General features: G+C 40.8%; 1 protein-coding gene across 4 annotated transcripts in view; it reads right to left on the bottom strand.

The window, feature by feature from the left end:
* ctns (cystinosin, lysosomal cystine transporter) overlaps positions 1-17,164 on the bottom strand; it is a 50,819-nt gene that overhangs the window by 1,570 nt on the left and 32,085 nt on the right. For 3 of the 4 annotated variants that reach the window (XM_039767035.1, XM_039767036.1, XM_039767037.1), the window contains 3 exons: positions 16,332-16,502; positions 6,383-6,500; positions 4,979-6,290 (listed from right to left, as the gene is read on the bottom strand). In XM_039767035.1, coding sequence (XP_039622969.1) covers positions 6,157-6,290; positions 6,383-6,500; positions 16,332-16,502 — 423 coding nt within the window. In that variant the 3' untranslated portion in view covers positions 4,979-6,156. Of the gene's footprint in view, positions 1-4,978; positions 6,291-6,382; positions 6,501-16,331; positions 16,503-17,164 lie in introns of those variants that run through there. The other variant, XR_005635393.1, reaches the window with a different exon arrangement.

The raw sequence follows: 17,164 nt of genomic DNA, 5'->3' as shown, positions 1-17,164 counted from the left end.
TAACACACGCAACGTAGTTGGGCGCACATGGCTAGTTGCTTAAATAATAATTTGATGCTTCATTTTAGTGGTCTCGCTTGTTAAGGTTCCCCACCCTTAATTGCTTATTTCACTCTTAAGCAGCTGCATTCACTGTTTTAATGGCTCCTTATTAGCACTAAGATGTAAATGACAAAGCAGCCAGAAGTTCTCCATCTAAATTGTTTCCATTTACATCTGTGTGTGTTCATCATGCTCTGTTTGATTTAATAAAACACTTAAATGTGACAGACTGAAAATGTTCAGTTTTAGGCTTCAAATCAGTCAGTCAGTCAGTCTGTCCAACCCGCTATATCCGAACTACAGGGTCACGGGGTCTGCTGGAGCCAATCCCAGCCAACACAGGGCGCAAGGCAGGAACAAATCCTGGGCAGGGGTTTGGATGATATCCTTGGAATGGAAAAAAAAAAATCTACAAAATAAAAACCTAACATTGTAGACTAACCAGCCAAATAAAAATAAGGGGCAACACTTTTTAATGAAGCAATTGGATTGCAAATAAAAAAAAAACAGCAGCCACTGTGGCCCTCCAGGACCAACGCTGCCCACCCCGACCCAGTCAAACAACACTGAACCATGAAAGGCTGCAACTACTTGACCGTCAGAGGCAATAATCAGTCAATCATAGATTAATTAAACAATTAGAACATCTGGAAAAGTAGAATGAAAATCAAAAAGAAAATATGGTTAAAAAGAAAAAAAACAAAAAACCTTATTCCCATATAACTGCTTGGTACATTTTAATTAATTTTTTTTTTAACCAAACTTAGTTTTCTAATTTCTATATTATTCCCAAAATAAAGAACTTGGGAAATAACATATCTCTTAATTAGCCCAGGAGTCCAATTAAAAACAGAAGCTGCTTGGAACAAAAACCCACAGCCACAGGGGGTCCACAGGGGGTCCCGAGGACCGAGTTTGGGAAGCGCTGGTCTTCTCTGTGCAGGGCAGAAGTCATTTTTCCAACAGACCTCAGAGTGTATCACTTTTTATTGACTGTGTCACAATTCCAGTGGCTCACAAGTTTACATACACTTTGTTAACTGTGCCTATAAGCAGCCTGGAAAATTCCAGAAAAAGATGTCAAGCAGATGAAATTTAATGTCAGTAAATGTAAAGTATTACACATAGGAAGTAAAAATATTAGGTTTGTATACACAATGAGCGGTCGGAAAATCGAGAGTCCATCTTATGAGAAGGATTTAGGAGTCATAGTGGACTCCAAGCTATCAACTTCCCAACAGTGTTCAGAAGCCATTAAGAAGGCTAACAGAATGTCAGGTTATATAGCACGATCTGTGGAGTACAAGTCACAGGAGGTTCTGCTCAACCTTTATAACACACTGGTGAGGCCTCATCTTGAGTACTGTGTGCAGTTTTGGTCTCCAGGCTACAAAAAGGACATAGCAGCACTAGAAAAGGTCCAGAGAAGAGCGACTAGGCTGATTCCAGGTCTACAGGGGTTGAGTTAGGAGGAAAGATTAAAAGAGCTGAGCCTTTACAGTTTAAGCAAAAGAAGATTAAGAGGAGACCTGATTGAAGTGTTTAAAATTATGAAGGGAATTAGTCCAGTGGATCGAGACTTGTATTTTAAAATGAGCTCATCAAGAACACGGGGACACAGTTGGAAACTTGTTAAGGGTAAATTTCGCACAAACATTAGGAAGTTTTTCTTTACACAAAGAACGATAGACACTTGGAATAAGCGACCAAGTAGTGTGGTAGACAGTAAGACATTAGGGACTTTCAAAACTCGACTTGATGTTTTCTTGGAGGATACAAGTGGATAGGACTGGCAAGCTTTGTTGGGCTGAATGGCCTGTGCTCGTCTAGATTGTTCTAATGTTCTTTAGGCCAGGGGGTCTCAAACTCTGGTCATGGAGGGCCGCAGTGGCTGCAGGTTATCATTCTAACCATTTTCTTAATTAGTTCACTGTTCTTGCTGTTAATTAACTTCTTTTAAATTAATTTTAATTCACTTTTTTTTTTTTTTTTTAATTCTTTTTTCCAAAAAATGCAGTTTTCTGAAAAGCACCCAAAGCAAGGGTCTCACCCATAAATCAACATAAAATACCAGTTGTTGGGTGCTGTAGCCGCCAGTTCAGAGTTACTGGCAGTGTGATGGCTGGCAGCCAGGCTGTCTTTGCATGACGGGGGCGAGGATGGCAGCAGCAGTCGCGGTCGCAGTGCTACACAATCTGGTTTGTACCTCATGTCATCATGAGTGGCGGTCTTCATCAACACTAGCATGTTCGGCACCACGATTAGCTGGAGACTAATCAGCTGATGCTGGTACCTCGCTTTCGTTTTCGATATCAATCTCCAGATCACTTGCATCAAAACTGGAGTCTGACAAGTCAGAGTCCAATTCAGCGATAATGTACAAAACATCATCCACGCAGTACTTTGTTTTGTGTATTCGATTTGATCTCTCGCCAGATATCGATGCCATTCTTGTCGTTGTTTGCACATCGCTACCCCAGCAAGCGCAGGGAATCTCGGTCAAACCAACAAAGCTAACTTTCCTTCTAGCAAAGGGAGTCGAACTAAAACATGACGGCGAGTTTTGTCACCGTTTGCAGTTGCTTACGGCTCTCAACCCCTCCCTGCTGACAAAAGTCGACATCTGCCCTGAAACAGTGAAGATGTGTTCCCCTGAATTTCTTCCATCGTTCCTCTGAATTGTTTCATTTCTTTCCTTAAACGGCACTCAAATAGAAATGAAAAGTGAGGTGAGTGAGCCAACACAAGACCAGCTAAGTCGGGGCTTCAAACTCCAGCCAGTTGCTTATTTAGGCTCCGAGTCTTGTTGTTAATTAAACCCGTTCTGTAATTTCATGGCTTGTTGCCGCTCTTGTGGTGCATTAGCAGGCATTTATGAAAATGTTGATTTTCTCTTTTCTAAGAGCACTGGGGACCTGAACAGATCAACATTTCTGAGACCTTCATCTTTCTTTATTTTCAGATATTGTATGATGGTCACAATTTGCTGCTCATGGTTGGTTTAATTTTGTATCTCATTATTGTTTGGCGTCTAATTAAGGAAAAAGAAACAATTAAGGTGCCTGAATTCAAAAGAAGTTAATTAGCAGCAAAAACAGGTCACTAATTAAGAAAAGGGTTAGAATGAAAACCTGCAGCCACTGCGGCCCTCCAGGACCGGACTTTGAGATCCCTACTTTAGGCAATCAGACATTTAGCTTCTAAAAGCCAGTGAGCCTAACTTGAGTCAATATGTGGATGGATGTTAATGCCGACCATCAAACTCACTGCTTGACATAAAGGGGGAAAAAAAATCATTCAAGACCTCAGAAAAAAAGTTGTGGACCTCCACAGATCTGGTTCATCCTTGGGAATAATTCCCAGGCGCCTGAAGGTTTCACGTTCATCTACACAAAGTGGGATGCAAAAGTTTGGGCAACCTTGTTAATAGTCATTATTTTCCTGTATAAATCGTTGGTTGTTACGATAAAAAATGTCAGTTAAATATATCATATAGGAGACACACACACTGATATTTGAGAAGTGAAATGAAGTTTATTGGATTTACAGAAAGTGTGCAATAATTGTTCAAACAAAATCAGGCAGGTGCATAAATTTGGGCACCGTTGTCATTTTATTGATTCCAAAACTTTTAGAACTAATTATTGGAACTCCAATTGGCTTGGTAAGCTCAGTGACCCCTGACCGACATACACAGGTGAATCCGAGTATTTAAGGGGGTCCATTGTAAGTTTCTCTGAAGAGTAGCAACATGGGGGTCACAAAACAACTCTCAAATGACCTGAAGACAAAGATTGTTCACCATCATGGTTTAGGGGAAGGATACAGAAAGCTGTCCCAGAGATTGAAGCTGTCTGTTTCCACAGTTAGGAACATATTGAGGAAATGGAAGACCACAGGCTCAGTTCAAGTTAAGGCTCGAAGTGGCAGACCAAGAAAGATTTCGGATAGACAGAAGTGACGAATGGTGAGAACATCAACCCACAGACCAGCACCAAAGACCTCCAACATCATCTTGCAGCAGATGGAGTCACTGTGCATCGTTCAACCATTCAGCGCACTTTACACAAGGAGATGCTGTATGCGAGAGTGATGCAGAGGAAGCACAAACAGAGCCGCTTGAGGTCTGCTCAAGCACATTTGGACAAGCCAGCTTCATTTTGGAATAAGGTGCTGTGGACTGATGAAACTAAAATGGAGTTATTTGGGCATAACAAGGGCGTTATGCATGGAGGAAAAAGAACACAGCTTATTCAAGAAAAACACCTGCTACCTACAGTAAAATATGGTGGTGGTTCCATCATGCTGTGGGGCTGTGTGGCCAGTGCAGGGACTGGGAATCTTGTCAAAGTTGAGGGACGCATGGATTCCACTCAGTATCAGCAGATTCTGGAGACCAATGTCCAGGAATCAGTGACAAAGCTGAAGCTGCGCGGGCTGGATCTTTCAACAAGACAACGACCCGAAACACTGCTCAAAATCCACTGAGGCATTCATGCAGAGGAACAAGTACAACGTTCTGGAATGGCCATCTCAGTCCCCAGACCTGAATAGAATTGAAAATCTGTGGTGTGAGTTAAAGAGAGCTGTCCATGCTCGGAAGCCATCAAACCTGAATGAACTCGAGATGTTTTGTAAAGAGGAATGGTCCAAAATACCTTCAACCACAATCCAGACTCTCATTGGAACCTACAGGAAGCGTTTAGAGGCTGTAATTTCTGCAAAAGGCGGATCTACTAAATATTGATTTCATTTCTTTTTGTGGTGCCCAAGTTTATGCACCTGCCTGATTTTGTTTGAACAATTATTGCACACTTTCTGTAAATCTAATAAACTTCATTTCACTTCTCAAATATCACTGTGTGTGTCTCCTATATGATATATTTAACTGACATTTTTTATCGTAACAACCAACGATTTATACAGGAATATAATGACTATTAACAAGGTTGCCCAAACTTTTGCATCCCACCGTAATATAAAAGTATAAACACAATGGGACCACACAGGTATCATAGCACTCAGGAAGGTGACACACTCTGTCTCCTAGACAAGAACGGACTTTGGCTCAAAAAGTGCAAATCAATACCAGAACAACAGCAAAGGACCCTGTGAAGATGCTGGAGGACACAGGTAGACAAGTCTCGATATCCACAGTAAAATGAGTCTGATATCGACATAACCTGAAAGGCTGCTCAGCAAGGAGGAAGCCACTGCTCCAAAGCATCCATAAAAAAAAAAAACAGATGCAGATTGCAATGGCACATGGGGCCAAAGATCTTACCTTCTGGAGAAATGTCTTCTGGTCTGATGAATCCAAGATCTAACTGTTTGGCCATAATGATTATGGTTATGTTTGAAGGAAAAAGGGTGAGGTTTACAAACTGAAGAACACCATCTCAATTGTCAAGCATGGGGATGGGAGCATCGTGTTGTGGGGGTGCTTTGCTGCAGGAGGGATGGGAGCACTTCATATAATAGAGGGCATCATGAGGAAGGAAAATGATGGGAGATATACTGCAGCAAGATCTCAAGAGCTCGGCAAGGAAGTTGCAGCTCAGTGACAAATGAGAATTCCAAATGGACGAGGACCCCAAGCAGACCTCCAGAATTGTGCCATAGTTTATTAGTATAAAATCTTTGGAGGGTTATAAGGTGAGCTTTAAGAAGTGTATGGAAACGCCTGACCTCCAATTGCATTTTATAATCCTGTTTAAGCCTCATAGAGGCAAAACCTTTATGATTGTGTGCTAGCGAACAACAATGTACTTTTAAGTTCTGTATTTCTGTTGTTTCATATGCATTGTATTTACTTCATTTTTTAACTTACTTATATTAACTTTAAAAAAGTCAGCAAGAGGACAATATTTTAAACAAGGGACTGTACAAGTAATTTACAAAAATAGTTGTCATTACTAAATAGAGGCATTACAAAATGTGGCAGCTCTGCTGTATAAATCATCTGTTAGATGCACAGTACATTAACAAACCAAAGAATACCTGCTTGTTTAACTTAGCTGAAGGCACAGAGAGGATGACAATACGCCATTGTAGTACAGCTGACTAGATCTTCAGTGAGAGCTTACTTTGAACTCTGTGCTCTCCCGTCGACTATTAAATATTTCGGTATTCTAAGTGCGCCTCCTTATAGAGGCAGTAGTGCTGAACAATAAAGACGACGTCAAAAATAATGCTGAAGACACCTAAGCCAAACTTTGTTGGGTCTCCAAAAATCAGCGTCCACTCATCTGGAACATGAAATATGAAACAGAGAACTAGTGTTACATTCTGATTTCAAAGGCTTCATTTTACAAAGACTAACACTGTCGTGTCTGCTCACCATTGTTATAAGACTGTAGAAACATCTGCAAAAGGCTGAATAGGCCCCCCGTGAAATCCAGCAGGACGTTGCCGATGCTCCAGCCCATCGTACTTTTTCTTCTATAGTTCATGTAGGCCTGGAACATAAGAATAATCAATCATTTATTTGAGGGTTTGTCTATCCTAGGGCTACTATGTGAGAAGACAGCAAATAGAGGACTAAGTATACCCTACTACAGGGGTCTCCAACACATCGCTCGCGAGCTAACCCCTTTCCAAGTAGCTCGCCAAAGGATTAATGAATCCTACATAAATTTGAAAACTTGACTAGTCAAATTAGGGATGGGCGATCTTTCCAAAAAAATCGTATCACGATCCTTTTAACACAAAATCACGATCTACAATCTGAATTGCAATCTCTCTTTTCAATGTGGCATAGACTTAAGAGAATATCTGGACTCAACCTCATCAAGACCCAAGTAACACTTTATTTTAAATATCAAACAAAGTTGAATTCAATTGGTCTCTCGTTCGCTAGCTAAGTGGAGTTAAGGCACACGCCCTGAAGCTTCACCAAGCAGCTCTGAAAATGTCGGCTATGTTTGGGTCTCCATACCTCTGTGAGTCTGACATGAATGTCACGAAATCAAAGTTCAGAACAAGACTGACAGACGAACATTTAAATGACTCCATCAGAGTGAACCTCCACTCCACCATACACCTCAGTGCAAGTCATCTGACTAACTAAAAAACACATCACACATGCAACTAGACGAGTGAATAAAATGGCGCAGTGACATTTGTCCTCACAGGTGGCGCAGTGGTAGTGCTGCTGCTTTGGAGTAACGAGACTGTGGAAGATTGTGGGTTTGCTTCCCGGTTCCTCCCTGTGTGGATAGCGCTTTGAGTACTGAGAAAAGCGCTATATAAATGTAATGAATTATTATTGTGGAACAAAATGACAAATGAATAAGTCATATCAGAGCTGTGGAGTCGGAGTCAGAGACAATTTTGGGTACCTGGAGTCGGGGTCGGCAAAAAATGTAGCGACTCCGACTCCAAATAAATTGAAATTGTAAGCAAGTTCAAATGTGTCATTACACAAACAATATTCATAATTAAGTACTTCTCTGATGTAAGAAGAAAGCCCAGTGCTTAGTTGTGGTACTACTAGTGTGAAGTTCAGCTGAGCGATTATACAACCTGACATATTGTAATCTGAATTACGATACATTACAAAAAGTGTTTTCATTTTATTTCAGATATAATGTATTTAACAAGTTAATAGGAGTGTAAATAAGTGTAATGACATAGGTGGAAGTGTGTGCTATGGCCTGATGGGTGTTCAGGGGTTTTTGTCTTTTGTTTAAACTGGCCAATACGATAGACAGTCAGCTTCCTAGCCAGTAGTTAGTTCTGTGGTTAAATGACGTGGATGTTGCCTGCCTTCAATCAACATGGAAAATACATTAGCATATTAAATACAGAGGAGTCGGAGTTAGAAGTACCGGAAACTAAGGAGTCAGAGTCGGAGTCGAAGGATTTATCTACCAACTCCACAGCCCTGCGTCATACTGTACCTGTGGATTTGGAATTGCATTGTTTGGTTTTGACACCATTCATGTTTTAATTCAATAGTGTGAGATACACTAGACATACAAAATGTACTCGCAGGTGAACTCAATATTTTTTGTGATGCTTTAATGCAAAATGTGAGTTGTGAACACCAACATTTTGTAAATGTTCAGGCAAAACAAGCTTATTCAGTTTGTTTGGGTTGAAATAAGCTATGAGGTTAAACGTTAGAAGACAGGAGGAGCTCTCGGCCATTTTCATTTTGTAAAAGTAGCTCTCAGGGGAACAAAAGGTTGGAGACCCCTGCCCTACTGTCTTACAAAGGTGGGCGTTACACTAAAATAATTAACTTCTTCTGGAGACAATGACTATAAAATTATATTATCTTAATCAACGGTCTACAAATTTGAAGTCAGGGGTGCCCTGTAATCCCTAGCGGCTGTGGCACTGGCCCGTGAATCAAAAGGCTGGACAGTCAATTCGAACAACTAATTCCATGTCTGTCCTTGAACATGTCATGTTACTGTAGCTACCTGTTGATTTCACTGCAGAATAGTAGCGACTTGGGCTTTGAAATGAAAGCAATGGGTCAAAGAAATACAAAAAAAATAGAGAATTCTCTGAAACTCCCCATACTGTCCTTTGTCATCTTCTACAGTGCTATGTAAAAGTTCGGGCACCCCTCTGAGGTTGCATGATAATGTTCGTAAGATCACAGCAATATGCCATTTTTTCTACTAGAGAAATGTAGACAAGGTGATGTTTATCAGACCATAATTCTAAGTGCAGCATTATTGAGTTGTATGAAATAAAATAAAATGTAAAAAATGGGATGTGCAAAAGTTTTCGCACCCTTTTAATTGCATTAATTTGAAGACCTGTAATCATTTAATGCTGACAGGTTGCAGCACAGAATTGCTTTGATTAGATCATTAGACCTTAAACTACAAAGACAGATGGAACCAAGCATGAAAAAGGTTATTTCACATCGGTAATTGCTAGTTGTGATTGTTCTTGGTTCTCTCTTAGACAGTAGCAACATGGGACCCTCTAAAGAACTCTCTACTGACCTAAAAACTAAAACTAATTTGTCATTATGAATTACGAGAAGGGTACAAGAAATTATCACAAAGGTTTGGACTGTCAGTCTCCACAGTCAGAAATCTAGGATGGCCACAGGAACAGTCCTCCTTGTGAAGGAAAGATGTGGTAGGCCAAGAACAATATCTGAAAGGCACTGGTTAGAATGGTCATAGACCACCTCCAAAGAGCTACAAGAACATCTGGCGGCACTTTGCACCGAGAACAGCTTGGTGGAACAGTGATGTGCAAAAGACCTTTTCAGAGTCCTCACCACAAGAAGAGTCGCATGAGTTGTGCAAAAGTGCATCTGGACAAACCAGAAACATTCTGGAAAAAAAAAAAATACTGTGGACAGATGAGACTAAGGTCGAGTTATTTGGTCACAACCAGAGGCGCTATGCATAGTGAACAAAACACACAGCATTCCAGGAGAAGAACTTGCTGCCTACTGTAAAATTTGGTGGAGGGTCCATCATGTTATGGGGCTGTATGGCTAGCACAGATACAGGAAACCTTGTTAAAGTTGAGGGCCGCATGAATTCCTCCCGTATCAGCAGATTCTTGATAAGAATGTTCAAGAGTCAAGTCACAAAGTAGAAGTTGTTGCCGGGGTTGGATGTTTCAGCATAACAATGATCCAAAATCTACCAAGGAATTCATGCAGAGGCACAAGTACAATGTTCTAGAATGGCCATCCCAGTCCCCAGACCTGAACATCATTGAAAACGTATGGTGTAAGAAAGGCGCTATATTGCGCCCCAAACCGGCACAGACTTGACACGGGAGGCACGTATAAAATAAAAAGACTTTTATTTTTCTTCAGCTGGAGGGCATGTCTTCCCTGTGAACCCCCCCAGCCACAACACAGTCCCAAGCACTAAACATTAAATCACCACACTCCTCTCTCTTTCACCACCACAGCTTTGGCCTCCTTCTACCTGGCTCTGGCCCCTGAGTGGTGGTTGCTGGCTCCTTTTATGGCCCAACCAGAAGTGCTTCAGGTGCTTGATCACCTGTTTCCGGTTGCACTTCCGGGTGGGGCTGAAGATTAGTCCAGCTGGGCTCAGGGACCCATGCCGGGCCCCCTGGCAGCCACCCCAGACCCCAACAGGGCTGTGGAGAACATGATCTCCCATGAAGCCCTGTGAGAGACTGAGGCACAGCTCCATCCCAGGGGCGGCCATCCAGCGTCCAGCGGGAGGAATTGCACCGTCCAGGGCTGCTCCCCCTGAATACACATCGAAGGGGCGTCCCGGCCGGGCATAGGACACGGCCGTCTGCCACAATGGATTGTTTTGAAGGAGGCTGTCCACGCTCAGAAGCCATCAAATCTCATTGAACTGGAGGCATTTTGTGTGGAAGAAGGGTCCAAAATACCACCGGCCAGAAGTCAGGGACTTGTTACAGTGGCTATCGGAAGCGTCGACAGGCTGTTATTTCAGCAAAAGGAGGCTCCATTAAACATTGATGGAATTATTCCTTTGGGGCATCCAAATGTATGCACCTGCCTATTTTTGTTTAAATGCACATTAAATTGGTTCTGTTGGTCAAATAAAAATAGAAAACTGAGTGATTGGCAGACACAGATATAGGGAGGATATTAGAAATAAACTTTAGGTCCAAAAATAAAGGCGGAGGTAAAGAATTTAGGGGTATTCATTGTCCCTGACCTAACCTTTAAATCTTACATTAACCAGATTATTTAGACTGCATTTTTTCACTTAAGGAATACAGCTAAAATAACTTTACAAGATGTTGAAAAATGACTTAACTCCTTTTTTTTTTTTAGTTGACTAGATTAGGATAATGCATTCCTAACAGGACTAACTAAGAAGGACAAAAATCCATTGCAATTAGTGCAGAAATCAGCAGTCAGAATCTTAACTAGAAAAAAACAATTTGAGCACATCTTATCAGTTTCAGCATCGTTACATTGGTTAGCAGGTGTGGCAAGCTGCTGGGGGTGGCACCCAGCCGGGATGCCCGGAAGGACCAGAGGAGGGATTGCGCCTCCTCCAGACCACGAGGGGACGACAACCCTGGTGGCTTTGGAGACCACGGGAACTGAGCATGGAAGCTCAACCCTATGGGGGCCCGTGGTCACCACCAGGGGGCGCCCCAATGCCGGAGGAGCCCTGGCCATCAGCACTTCCGCCACACCCGGAAGTGCCAGGGGAAGGAAGACCAGGGACACCTGGAGTGCTTCCAGGTGCGCAGCCGGTATTTCCGCCACACTAGGGAGGGCTGGCGGAAGATTATCGGGAGGCACCTGGAGCACATCTGGGTGATGATAAAAGGGGCCGTCTCCCTCCATTCGGGGGCTGGATTCGGGTGAGGAGAGGACCAAGTCTTGTTGGAGAGGAGTGGAGGTGGCCTAAAGAAAGAGGCATTGGCTAGGGGCCTGGGGCCTCATGTATAATAGGTGCGTACGCACAGAAATGTTGCGTAAGAACTTTTCCACGTTTAAATCGCGATTTATAAAACCTACACTTGGCGTAAAGCCACGCACTTTTCCACGGTACCTCATACCTTGTCGTAGACAAGTTCTCTGGTCGGTTTTGCAGACTGGCGGCACCCAGCGTCAAAGCAATGGTACTGTACCTGTGTGATTACTCCTTATTTTCATGACACGGCTTTATAAATACACTGAAACTAATCGCATATTGTTTATTAGTGTAATGCATCTGATTGTAATTAACTTGTAACAATATAATGGTCCAGGGAATAGCCATATTATTCCAAATACCATAACTGCTTTAGTGTTGTTACTCTCACTTCTCCTTCTTTCAGTTGCTCCCATTAGGAGTTGCCACAGCGGATCATCTTTTTCCATATTACTCTCACTGCACCACTCAGAGTATTTATATCACTGTATCGGAGTGTGAATCACAGCAGCAGCTGATCGGAAAGGGAATTGTCGGGATACAGAATTAAGCACACGCTACCTCAGCCACGGCAAAACGTTTCAAAGCCTTTCCTGTATGGACCTCGCGGTTCAGAAACAGTTTCATCCCAAGAACTCTAAATGCACTCAATCAATTGCACCTTGTAGAACTGTTAGTACTTATAAGTACAATTACCCCACTGTAAACTTGCTCTACAGTTATAATATTGCACAACCTGAGCCACTTTATAAAGCGCGTATTTACATTTGATGACGATATCATTTTTAAGATGAAATGCAGCAAAATATGTTTATTATATTATACAGGTAAAACTTTAACTTCATTTAAATAATCCATATTCTTTACTGGGACTGGCGTGAAGGGGATAGAATAATTAAACATGTACTACGAAGATATTTCAATGTTCCTTAAACGTTTTGCAGAATCGGCGTTAAGCTTACAGATGGCTTAACATCTATTACAGAGCTGATTGTATGGCGATCGGTTACTTGGAGAAAGAAAAGCAAGAACTGCAGGGGCAGCCACGCCAATATATATTGAATATAAAACAGAAAGAGAAAATAACGACACAGCTAAAAACGCAGCGGCAAATTTCGACAAAAGTTAAACGCTTGTGTCATGAGCACGAGGTGGCTATGCAGTGTCCGCAATGGATGTGGCCATCCGCCGTGCATAAGATACCATATTGACATTGGCGGGCCACCTGCTGCAAGAAATAATTTCATCGAAGGTCGCACACAATCACTGCGCCGTGAAACCCATGTTTAATAACGTGCTTTAGCTCCTATCATCATGAAAATGATATCACGTATACATCTCAGTATTTTAGTTATTCAGAGAGCTGTAATATCACGAATGTAATGGATTCTGTGTCCAGTCGGAGGAAGAGAGCCGGTTTAAGAAACAAGTAGTGATTCACACACATAGAGCACATAGAAGATCACATACAAAAGCATTTTAACGTGCTACTTTGATTATGATGTGATTTGAGAAACTGGTTAATTAAACGATTTTAAGATGACGTTTATGATATTCTACTTTAATGACAAAATAAACTACATGATTAAAGTGGAAATTTCCAGACCGAAGTTGACATGTTGTGCTTTTTTTCCTACTGTGTGCCTATTTTTTTTGCCTGTACCCTAATAAGCTTTCATATGACACTCAGACGGTGGGCTACAACTCGCCTTTTCACGGCGACTTTGATATGTGAGTTTTCAAGTTTCTCCAACACGCTATGTCACTCGATCAACTTCCTTTTGTTGATTATCCCACTGTTTAAATCAACAAATAGTATGTTTTTCCTTTGCCTCCACTTGGTATTCGCTGAAATTCTTATATTTTCCCCCGTGCTTTTCCCATTGTCTTTTCACAGAAGGCTGAGCTTAAGGGCGATTTATATTGATTTGCATATTCAAAGAGGCGTAATTCTGGCAGAAGTTGGGGCGGGACATAAGGCGCGTGCACGAGCGTTAGTTTTCACGCTGACCGGGATTTATGTAGCGGAAGAACGTGGAAGTTGGAGTACGCACAGATTCCTGCATCTGGATTTTTCTGTGAGTAAGCACATTTCGACTTTTGTGCTTACGCCATGTTATAGTGTGAATTCTACGCACGCCGTTATGCATGAGGCCCCTGGACTTTTGGGGGGGGTTGTGTGTGGCACTTTATTTGTAAATATTATGTATAATAAACATTTGTGGGCTGAACCATTGCTGTCCACCTGTCTGTCTCCGGGCTGTCTTCCACATAGTGTTGTTCAGAATTGACTTTAAAATCCCACTAATATTTATAAAGCTGTCCTATATTGTGGAATGCTTGACTCCCTACACTCACAGTCGTAACCTTAGATCTTTGAATGGTGGTCTGCTTATAATTCCAAGAGCCATAATCTTAAAAGAGGTGGTGAGACAGCCTTTTGCTGTTATGCACCTAAAATCAGGAAAACTTCACCTTTAGAAATTCGAAAGGCTGATACTGTGGAACATTTTAGAAAACTTCTAAAAACCCATTATTTTAATTTGGATTCCCATAGCTACATTTTAGTTGTATTATTAATAGATGATATAGGCATAGAATTATCATATTCTTCAGCAAACTGAGCTATTCCTCGCTATTTTCTGCGGTCCCTTCTGGCTCTTTTAAGGTGGTACCATGCAGCTCCTTGAGAAGACGAAATGAAGGCGGGTGATCTCAGCTGTCCAAAAGACCAACTTTATCAAATTCTATCATGTTAAGCATGAAAACCAAGAGGAACATTTTTGTTAGGTAGAATGCCCACTGGGGGCTGGCAGACTTTGCCTTGGAACCCCTGCACATTTTTTTTCCTCCAGCCTGACTAGAGTTTTTTTTTTTTACTGTCCTCCTGGCCATTTGTTCTTATCTTGTCTTGCTGTTACTTATTCTTTAATATTATTGCCTAATCCTAATTGTTTTTCTTGTCTTGTAACTTTCTTTTTGTCATCTTGTAAAGCACTTTGAGCTACATTGTTGTATGAAAATGTGCTACAGAAATAAATGTTGTTGTTGTACTCTGAACCCATCATTGATTGTAACTAAATGTCAACTTTCAGTAAAACATTTTTATTAGTCACATAAAAAAGGAAGCGCTTGAGCCATGAACAACTCTTCAGCTTAAAATTTGTTTTAGGTTATGTCATGGTGTCTTTTTGAGTTAACTCTTAAGTCTTTCTCGGTATGAGAAGTAATAGCGTGTGTACTAACCTGTTCTTGAAGATCAGAATTGTGTCTCTGGTCCTAGCAAATGTTGGATATTTACTGCAGTTTTTTTACTACGTGCTGATAAAATGTAACACAATTAGAAAAAGAACAGAATTCAGACAGAATTTCAAGTTAACAAGTAGTACTCTTGGTTGAAGCTGACAATAACTTCGATGAGCTGCCTTAAATCATGACACTGCCATGTAGTGCTTCCCATTAAGAATCTCAATTTAATTCCTTAACATACTGACAATGAAACAAGCACTGCACAGCAGGGCAACTGGTGCCAACAAAATGTAGAGGAGATGTGTGGGCAAAGTATCTGTTTTATAATGAAACAATAGTTAATGACATTGTCAGTAGTGTAATTTGTAAGAAGGGCTGGCTGGAAGTATTATCTTACACAGTATATAAAGCAGACTGTAACAATCTTACGGTCTTGTATGTATGTTATCATCCAGTCGACGCTCGGAATGTTTCTGGTGTGCTCTGTAAAAGCGACCGACAGTTTTATCATGAAAAATCAGAAGTATTATTTGTTCATCGTTTAATATTTATTTTTGTTAACTATATTTTCATCTTGCATTATTCTTATTATAACAATGTTGCAGTGGTAATAAAATTAAATCAACCTAATAATAATACTCATTTAATTGACTTTTTTTTCGCCGTCAAAACTTCTGCATGTAAAAACCTATTACTACACCACAAATATTGATCTGTCAAGTTGTGTCTTTTTAATTATATTTTTCTCAAACAATTAAAAAAAAATCTTATTTTCCTCCCGGGCAACGCTGGGTATTTCAGCTAAGTAAGCCATAATGGCTGCTTCATGTCCATGACAGTAGTGCACAAGTGCAGGTAGGCGACTATGTGTCTCTCTGAGGCACATGTGGTTTACATAGTCACTAGAAACATGGCCTGTGGCAGATGTGATGTACAAGTCTATGCCTGTTTTAATAGCGAAATGTTAGAAAAACTCTCCTGCAGAAATGTTCAAGGAAGGGCAGCCCTCCTCCTGCTCCGTACCAACGGGCCTAAACCATTTGAGAAAAGTGCCACATTTTAGTACTTTCTTCCTAGGATATTAATCAATTGGTTCTTTTTCATAAACCTTTCTGCAAAATGTGCCAGAGCAGCATGCTGTGTTAACTTTCAAACTGGCCTACTAGTTACATTTTAATGAAAGGAAGTACAGCCAAAAAAAAAAAAAAATCTGATTTCAAAAACACATTTTATTTTTGAATAAATTAAAAAAATACAAAGAGGAATTAAAAAAAAAAAAAAAAAGGATGACTGTGGTTGTGTTACTGGTCAACTTGCAGAATATAATTTAGTGGAGTGAATGATAGAAGGGCAACCAAACTGTGCATTTTTTTTTTTCCAATTGCAAAAATGTATGAATCCGATTTTATTCCACTTTCTGTGACAATGTCTTCCAAAACACTCCTCCAAGTTAGAGAAATTACTCTCAAAACACATTTTCTCCAATTCTACAATCCCATAATGCACCTGGTTATAAAATCTGACCATAAGCAAAAAAATAAATATTACTTAACCATTTAAATAAAAGGATATGTTGAAAAGGAGTGTGACATGAACATACAGCACAATATTTTAAAAGAAATATCACCCAGTTGGATAACTGCAGTTGACTGATTTATAAGTTTCCTTTATACTTACCTGAGGAATGTACTTTACCAGCGTGACCCCCAGTTTAATGTAGGAGAAGTAATACAGGTAATCCAACCATGTGATGGTCCCAGCAATGGCCACAAACATGGAGAAGAAGGCAAAGGCCCATGCAATCACCAGCAGTCCAATGGCTATCTTGGACACCTTCTGATTATCTCTCTGCACCAAACAAACAGATTTCACACTCAGCAATATGATCTACAGAAGTTTTTTAATGCCACTTCTTTACATGTATTTATTTAGCACACATTTTTATGACAAGCAACTTAGAAAATTGTAAGGGGTTTAATGGAGACTGAGTTAGTGCCCGAGATTACACAGACAACCTTAAAGGGTCCTGAACCAGTCCTCACCTCTAGGATAGATCGTCTAATAACAGCAAGGTGACAGAACATTTAAAAATATGGCATCCAAAATACCCATCAACAATGAAACAGTCAAAGCCCTTTAAAGACCTGCAATTAATGAAACAGGTTTTAACTTTTCATTGTTTAGAAAATCTGCAATCAGCATGGAGTGTCTGCTCCAGTTATACTGATAAAGCTAGGGTGGTTACAGAAGCAGTGACACCAGTGACAGATTAATAATTATAATTAACCACACCAGGGTTTTCCACATTTCTGCTCAACACACCAGCATTTGCATAACAGCCTTGTAGTGACGCCTATGAATCACAGGCTTCAAGCTGTCACTGCATGTAAAGGATATGCAACAAATTAGTAAATATAACTGATTTAATACGTCTGTCACTGCTGTGTGCAAAACATTATGGTGCCCTGAAATGGAAGGACAGTGAAGACAAAGTGTTGTCATTTCTATAC

Source organism: Polypterus senegalus, chromosome 10, assembly GCF_016835505.1.
Source record: "Polypterus senegalus isolate Bchr_013 chromosome 10, ASM1683550v1, whole genome shotgun sequence".
Classification (NCBI taxonomy): domain Eukaryota; kingdom Metazoa; phylum Chordata; class Cladistia; order Polypteriformes; family Polypteridae; genus Polypterus; species Polypterus senegalus.
This window is presented reverse-complemented; position numbering and strand designations above follow the sequence as displayed.